We start from the raw sequence: 9,163 nt of genomic DNA, 5'->3' as shown, positions 1-9,163 counted from the left end.
AATAAGAAATCCAAAATTCCCAGTTCTGTTTTGAGTGCCAATTTTGAGCTTAAAAACTTCTTTACTTGGTGAGTATCTGCTGAATCTTGATCCTTGGAATTCTACGGTGTTCTAAAAAAAATGAAAAATGTCAATACAAAATCATATTGACACAAAATAATTCATACTTTCTTTTCTAATTTTAATTATAGCTGTGTTTTTTCTGTTCAGTAGTTTATGTACAGTTGGTTTTGTATTTATATATAAGAAATCTTTGTTTCAATAAGAAATAGACTTTTTTTTCTCATAGAAACTCATATCTCTTGTCTAAAATAAGACCAGTGGGCATTACGACAGGCTCTGTAAAGTCTAACACTACTCTGTAGACCCCAGTCAGTTTCTTTACTGATGGTCTGCAATGTCCTAATGGGTTTTACAATCCTGGCTTGTTACATGACCAAGAGGAATAGTAACCCCACCCCAACTGCCCTGGCTCTCTCAACTCTCCAGCAGCAGATTCCTTACACAGTTCTGACTTCAAGGAAACCTGCAGTGTAACATGGAGAGGGAATAAGGACACTGGAAAGTTTCTGCTGCTGAGTGTGTGTCAGGCCTCCAGTGGTGACCTGTAATAGAGGAAAGGGCACGTGCAGAGAGGCTCTGTGGTTCCATGTGGTTCCTGAAGTGCCCTCTGCTTGTGAGCTTGCTAGTGCAGGTTTGATTCTATTGTATAGATCGAATATATTTTTTTGATTCATGATTTGACATTTCAGAGAAAATGTTTTTCTAATTGACAACATGGTGAGAGTCTAAAAATTTAATATAGCTGTTTTATTGTCGTTAACTTTGTGTAGATTTAAATAATCTGATTTTTTAAACTTTTTAGACTTTTAAGTATTTAAAATTTTTCTTCTCTTACATTGCTATTTTTGAATTTTTAAAAATTCAAATTATTTTTTATCACAAGTAATGAAAACATTTTTTTTACTTTTTTTCGAAAAAAAGACACATATCCACTTTATAAATTTACCACTAATGTAATCTCTGAACATCATACACATTTTTTTCTTTTTGATTTGTCAAAGGTCAAAATTTGTATTTGTCAGTGTTTGTATAATTGTAACATTGTATGTTATCATTCTATTTTGTTAAATACTGTGAATTTCCTCCTTGATTACTTTTTGACTTTTTTTTTCCTTTTTTTTTTCAATTATGGGTTATTGGGCTGACATCGATTAATAAAATCAAATAAATTTTAAGCATACAATTCAACAGTTTGTTATATATGTATTGCATTGCGTGTCCTACACCCAACATTAGATTTCCTTCTGTCACCAAATATTTAACCTATTTTACCCCTATATACCTTTTCCTTCCACCCCTTTCCTCTGGTAACCACTAATCCACTGTCCATGTCATGATTCTCTGTTCATTTGTCAAGTTTGTTTATTCGTTTGTTTCAGTTTTATATCCCACATATGAGTGAAATCATATGGTTGTCAACTTTTTCTATCTAACGTATCTCACTTAGCATGATTATCTCAAGATCCATCCGTCCATGTTGTCACAAATGGCAGGATTTCATCTTTTCTTATAGCTGAACAATAATCCATTGTGTATGTACCACAAATTCTTTATTCTTTTCTGATTTGAGTATTCTTTCATTTGTCATTATTCAGTGCTCACTGGAAGTCATTAATTATTACTTTGTCCATTTTTAAAAATCTTAAATTTGTCCATCTCTATATCTATTGTTATAGCCCTTTTAGTTATTTTTAAAGAACTAAATGTTATATATTCCGATTCTTTTCTAAATGTTATATATTCCGATTCCTTTCTGTTCATAAAAATTTGTTGATTCTTTCAAGGATCATGATGATACACCATGACGACTCTAGTTTATAATACACTATTGCATATTTGAAAGTTGAAAGTCCTTATCATAAGAAAAAAATTTTGTAACTACATATGGTAGTGGATGTTAAGTAAACTTATCATAGTGATCATTTAACAGTATGTAGAAACATTAACTAATTTTATACATCTGAGATTAATATAATATTAATTATCAATTATACCTTAATTTAAAAAAAGAGAGAAAAGTTATTTTTTGAGATTTACGTTTTGCATTCTCTTTGTAATAAAACCAAACAATAAATATAAATATGATAAATAACAGAAATTATTTGAAGTCTTACTACTGTGAGGTAGTCTGTATTTTCTTCTAATCCGCATTCTCCCAGATATTGCTGCTGTGAACTGAATAAACATCCACTGCTAACATGAACATGCAAAATATTATGTAAAATTATAAAGCACTATTCCTTTTGTTTTATAAAATAGAGTTATGATTTTTAGTACATATATATTCTTTCTCACGTGTCAGGAAAGCTTGGAATGCCTTCATGAAGCAGATCTCAAACACTGTCTTGAGATGCTCTAGGGTTGAATGGTGTAGATGTTCTCCAGTGTCTTTATAAGTTTCAACTGAGAGTGCCTTCTTTTTGCTTTTTTTCTTTGCCCTCAAAAAAATTCTTTAATAAACAGTTTTGAACAAATAAACACATGTAATTCTCATTCTTGGGCAAATATATTCATGAGGTTATATTGACACAGTTTTTAATCTAAAAGGATAAGTATTTTGATTTTACACTCAAAAGAAAAAAAAATGCCAAATTACTGCCACAAAAGGATACAGAATTCATTCCAGACTATTTATATGGTGTATTACTTTCTTTGGTCTACTGTAATAAATTACTACAAATTAGGTGTCTTAAAACAATAAAAAATTAGTCTCTCACAGTTCTAGTATCCAGAGTCCAAAATCACAGTGCTGGCCAGGTCTCACTCCTTTGAACACAGAATCATCCTTTGCTTCTTCCAGGTTTTAGTGGTTCTTGGCTTTCCTTGATGTGGCTGTATCACTCCAATCTCTGTCTCCATCTTCACATGCTCTTCTCTGTGTCTCTACAACTATTTCTAAATGTTCTGTGCCTTGCTGTCTCAGAAGGACACTGGTCATAGGATTTAGCATCCACTTTAAGCCAGGATGATCTCACTTCTTTAATTTACTATATCTGAAAAAGCCTTTTCATTTTTCTTCAATAAGCTTACATCTACAGGTCTAGATGAACATATACTTAAAGAGGGCAACATTCAACCCAATACATGTTGATATGAATAGTTTAGAGTGAAAACACTGGAAAATTCTAACCCTAAATAGACATTACCAAAATAAAACCTAAAGCTCAGGGGGAAGGAATGACATTATTAGAGGAAAGTGAGAATAGAGGAGAGGGTTTGTAGTCTTAAATCACCATGGATGGTGACTTCAGAGAGACAAGAAAAAATACAAAATAAATACAAAGATTACCCTGCTTCCACCATCTCAGCTGCTGCTGTTTTTTGTTTTTTGTTTTTTTCCCCCACATTGGCTAAGTCAAGTCAGAGTAAAGAGGAGGTTAGTAAAGAAATCCAAAGGGATGAGAATGTTAAAGAAAATAAATCACAGATCATGACTCTAATCCCTGGTTATAAAACACACTCAGTTAATCAACATTGTATTGCTCAGGCAATCTCTTAACTCACTAGTTCACAAAGAGAGGAAACAGAGATGTTCAAATTAGATTGTTATAATCAAGATAAATTGTGCTTTGATTACAAAGAAGTCCTTTACTTAACCATATCATACTAAGGTTCCTTAACATAAAGTGAGGTTGCTATGATGATATTCATCATCATGATTTAGAAACATAAGCATAAGACTAGATATTTTCTGATCTCTCTACACGGCAAACCTACAAGAATGTCTTTTTCTATAATTTCAAGTCTTTGCATCATCGTAATAAGCTACTTAATAGTTTTCTCAATGCCATCATGATGTCTTTGTTTCTCAGAGTGTATATGATAGGATTCAATGTTGGGATCAAAACAGTGTAGAAAAGAGAGATCACTTTTCCAGTTCCTTCAGATTGATTTGTTTTGGGTTGGAAATAAGTGAAAATACCCGTTCCATAAAATAAGACCACAACGATCAGGTGAGAAGAACAGGTGGAAAAGGCTTTTGCTCTCCCGCTGGCTGATGATATTTTGAGAATGTTAGCAATAATTTTGCCATAGGAGATAACGATCAATAGAAATGGAACAATGATATATACTACAGTAACTACACAAACTGTGACCTCATTCAGAAACGTGTCCCCACAAGCAAGCTTGAGAACTGGGGGGATGTCACAGAAGAAATGATTAATTGTGTTAGACCCACAAAAGGGCAGAGAAAAAATCTGATATGTCTCCCCAATTACGGCTGGAGCTGCACCAACCCAGGCGGCAATGGCCAGCTGGACACAGACCTTGTGGTTCATGACCAGAGGGTAGTGCAGAGGGTTACAAATAGCCACATAGCGGTCATAGGCCATCATTGTCAGGAGGAGACACTCTGAGCCTCCAATTATAAGAAAAAAACACATTTGCACAGCACAAGCAACCAAAGAAATGTTTCCTTTCTGGGTCAAAAGATCCATGAGCATTCTTGGGACAGTGGTTGTTACATAACAGATTTCTGAAAAGGAGAAATTGTTAAGAAAGAAATACATGGGGGTCTGGAGGACGGGGTCAATTCTGGTTATCAAAATTATGATGCTGTTGCACATCAGGATAGTCAGATAGATGACCAAAAATATCCCGAAAAGAATCCATTGGCTATTGGGAATATCAGAAAACCCCAAAAGAACAAATTCTGTTATTGTTGTCATATTTGATTTTTCTGTTTTTAGTTTGTTCTCCATCTGCAAATATGTAAATTCAGAATGGTTAATTTATTGTTCTTGAGCCACTCTTTCCTCTTCTGTTAACTGCATTAGATGTATGAACATATTTCTACAATCTCTAAACTTATGTACACCATCACCTTACTCTGTTTCTAGAAAATGAATTTTGAAACCTCAGAAAGGAACTGATATACAATTAAAATCGATCCAAGAAATAAAACTTAATAGATATTTTTTATACTTGGATGTAATGATACCAGAGAAAATGTGAAGTGTGCATTCTTTTTTAAAGCTTCTAGTGCAGAAATAATACCTAATTATTTCACTTGAAGAAGAGTGAAAGTATGATACAGGCTTTAGCTATTGCACTTCTCTGGATTCATCAGTTCTTTTTTTCCGAGTTGATTGATTTATTCTACCTTCTTTCAGTTTAAAGTGTTTCCCTTAAAGCTTTTGTTTAATTTTTACTTCAAATGAGTTTTAAGTCCTCCATTTCCATTCTAATGAGAATAATTTTCTTAGAGCATTTGTTGTTACTAGGGAGTAAATAAATGCAATATTATCATGCTACTTTATGTACCTCTCCCCTTATTCATGCTAAATATGGAAAACATTAAAGCCATCGTAGTTTTCAAAAACTTTCTTTATTAACACTCCCCTACAATGTATGATAAATACAATTATCCCTTAATCAATACATATGACTTATTCATCTCTATATTTGTTACATTTCTCTCCTAGGTAAGATTCTAATGTCATATACTTCTTTTGAACCAAAAACAATTTCTTTTCACTATTTTCCCTTTGTAATTTTGCCTAATAAAGTGTAACTTTGATTAAAGCCAGTCATTATTTAACCTGGTATGTGAATGGCTGCAGCCTACGAATGAAACTTAAACACACAGATACACTCACACACACACACACACACACGCTATCATGATTCACTTCATATTAATGCCATTCAATATCAGGCAGTCAGTACTGCTTGACAATTTCCACTACCCTATAGTAATATTTGTTTTCTAACTTTATAAAACAAATATACAACAGATCATGTTTCTTACTCATCATCTACTATACCCATCTTCAACTGTTAGCCTCATCAACTGAGGTTCTTGTCTTAAGACTTTGTTAAATAAAGCTCTAGGTAAATATTCTCTTACATTTCTCTTTTTTCATTAGTACTGGTTTTCAAAATTACCTTAAATGAATAATGCTGATTATAAATTTCTTTATTATTGTTATTTGACATATCTAATTTTATATTACTTTATAATTAAGAATGGTAAGAATATGCGAGTTATCTTAAGTACTTAACTCATTTTCAATTAAAGATTTTAGAATTCATGCTTTTCTGTTTTATTATTTGTATCTTGATCCTCAAATTAAGAACTATCTTTAAATAAAATAGTCTAACAAAACAATTACAAATCACCTTTATAGATTTGCATGAAGACGTCTATGTGAGTGGAGGTGTTTATTAACCTGTAATCTAGTTAAGTTCTTCTGTCATGTTGAGGAGCCACTGTAATTCTATGACATTCTTGCTGGCGTCAAATGTTGGCTTTTCTTAAATAGGAAGCAGCCACACACACACTTGGGGGAATCTTCTCTTGTGTGCCAATTAAATTGAACGCTGCTTTTTTGGCAATCATCTGAGTTTATTTTCTATAACCACTTTTCTCTTCTTGGCATGAGCCCCCCTCAATGGGAGAGTCTCTTGGTGAAGAAACACCATCTAATTTTCAAGTAGTACTTCCAGAAGAAAGTTAAAAATCATTCTACAAATTGTATTTCAGACTCTTAGTAATTGGTGTGAATTTTCCTTTCTTATTTTTATTCCCATAATTGACCCAAATCTAGATCATCCGCATCATTAGAAAAATGTGTCATATGTTGTATCACATGACCATGGCATGCTTGGTCTCTTCAACACATTGGATGGTGAGAGCCCTTTTCAAAAATGGAACTCTGTCGATAGATTAACTTTTGTGGAAATTAAAGCATGTCATGTCTGCTGATCAAAAGAAAACTGGATGATTATACTCATTTTATGACATCTCCTCAGGCATTAGAGAAGGTTTCTATTGGATTCAAAATGTAAGCTACTGCAAAAACAAACATTTTAAACAAGAGTATTTAAGACAGAAAACAAACAAACAGACTTTAAACTTCGGTTACTTTGAAGTAGGTATGGAGGTAACATTATCATACACGATAATTTTACTGGTAACTATATTCTTTTCTTCCCATTTCAATGTTCTTTGAGTATTTGACATGTTTCTAAACAAATTTCTTTTTTGTATTTTTAAGCCTCCTTTTCTTTACTACAGCATGCCTCTCCTACATTGGCCCTCTGTGCTCTATATTATGACCGATAATGTATTCATGTGGGGTTTCCATCATGATTATCTACAAATGAGAACTGCACATGTGATTTGTCTCCAGAAAGTGTGTCACTTCCTTATAGACTGGGACAAATTGAATGTCCATCCCCCATTAAGATGGAGAATTTGGATATTTCCTTATTCAATTAGATATCAGCATCGTCTGAAAAAGTATCTAGAAACTAAAACAGTTCCTCAGCTATATCCGTGGCTTAATAAAATAAGAAGCATCTTACACCCATTTCACAGAACTATTTTGCAGTCAGAGATATGAAAACACTGGTTCCTCTCACCCCAGAATCCCACGGTTCCCTACTTCATACTTTGTAGTACCCTTTTAGATTTTCAGCATTCAGAGACTGAGAATTACAGACAGATACAAAATAAGGAAAAAAGTGCACCCTTAAGAGCCTCAGCACAGAAGAGACATCGCTTCTACCCACATGCCATTGTAGGAACTAATCTCATGTGTAACAAAGATGTGAGAGGGCTAGAGAATGTTGTTCACTGTGTGTCAAAGACATAGAAACATATTGGAGAGCATCATGCCAGACTCTGCCAGCGTCCTCAGTTTTGGCCACTAACAGTGTGCTACACCATTCTGTAATATATGTATATTTAAATTTAAGTTTTAACAGGATGTTTACATAACAGAATATTATGTATGGTACATAGCTATATATTTTAGCTTGTTTTTGAGACATATTTGAGTCTAATGCAATGTCCTTTTTAAAATTAGTAACTTAACTGAAGCATAATTTACAGAAAATATAGTGCAGACTTTAAACTTGATTTAATAAGATTTCAAATGCGATGAGATTTAACAAATATAAACATTCATGAAACCAATGCCACAGTCAAGATACAGAACATTCACAATATCCTGAACATTTCCTCATGTAGCTTAGTCATCCATCCTTCCTCTACCCCAACCTCAGAGAACCAAAGATCGGATTTCAGTAGCTATCAATCATTTATAATCCATCAGAATGTGTTCTTTTATCCTGAAGTCTTTGCTCACAGTAAGGATTTGAAGATTTATCTATATTCTATATATTTATAGGTCATTTATTGTCAGTGCAGAGTTGAACGTTATGTTCATTTATTTATCTCCGATGGGATTTAGGTTGTTTCTAAATTTTTGGCTATCAGAAATAGAGCTTCTATGTATATTGAACAAGTTTTAGAGAAGGGCATCTACTGTCATTTCTTTTGAATTAATATTTAGATTTGAAATCATTGGATCATGTGGTAGGTATATGGCCGTTTTAGAAAATGTACACATGTCTTTCAGAGTATAATATTTTACTCTCCCACCAGCAGTGTATGAGAATGACAATAGCCTGCCGCCTTTGCCAACACTTGGCTTAATTAGGGTTTTCAATTTTTGCCATTCTGTTGAGTGGGTTGCAATATCCCAAATTGGTTTTGATTTGTATTTTTTAAAAACTAAAAATGTGCATCTTTTTACATACTTATTGAGTATTTGCATGTTTTCTTTTGATGAAGTGGTCTTTGAGACCATTTGCTCATTTTTCTTTTTCCTTACAGGGAGATTTACTATTATTAAATTTCAAGTATTCTTTATGTGTGTGAAAATTATTTTCTCTCTCTGATTCGTTTTTAAATCTTTTAATTATAGATATTATATTATGTTCTTAAATCTTTATTCCCTACGACTGTAACATATTTCCTAGCAAAATTGTACTTAATAGAGTTATTGAATTACTTGGTTATTATGTCTTCCATTCATTGGGGACAGGACTGGAGGAAAGTGCATGACATTCCTGAGTTCACAATATAAGAGGCATTCATTTTCAGGGCTGGAAAAATTGGCAGTCATTGAAGACAGACCCATAATTTTGTCATATGTTCTCACTTTAAAGTAATTACATTCCTTAACAGTCTTGTCGCATTGCTTTTTGAATTTTCTCTATCACTCTTTAGCAGCTGTGTATCAAAAATTCTCTTCCTCATACATTTCCAACTGCTTTTTGCAGCCCTTCATGTCTCCTCTTTCATTAG

General features: G+C 33.1%; 1 protein-coding gene across 1 annotated transcript; it reads right to left on the bottom strand.

Annotated features, from left to right (window-relative positions):
- Window positions 1-3,815: 3,815 nt before the first annotated feature.
- On the bottom strand, window positions 3,816-8,011 carry LOC111735654 (olfactory receptor 10AG1-like). The gene is made up of 2 exons (XM_023527143.1): window positions 7,991-8,011; window positions 3,816-4,766 (listed from the first exon to the last, which is right to left on the bottom strand). Exons 1-2 carry the CDS (start codon window positions 8,009-8,011, stop codon window positions 3,816-3,818), a joined length of 972 nt encoding a protein of 323 aa, XP_023382911.1.
- Window positions 8,012-9,163: the final 1,152 nt, after the last annotated feature.

The sequence above is a fragment of the Pteropus vampyrus genome, unplaced genomic scaffold (genome assembly GCF_000151845.1).
Source record: "Pteropus vampyrus isolate Shadow unplaced genomic scaffold, Pvam_2.0 Scaffold1000004805, whole genome shotgun sequence".
NCBI classification, from domain to species: domain Eukaryota; kingdom Metazoa; phylum Chordata; class Mammalia; order Chiroptera; family Pteropodidae; genus Pteropus; species Pteropus vampyrus.
The sequence above is the reverse complement of the archived record's forward strand: the minus strand, read 5'-3'. Positions and strand labels throughout refer to the sequence as shown.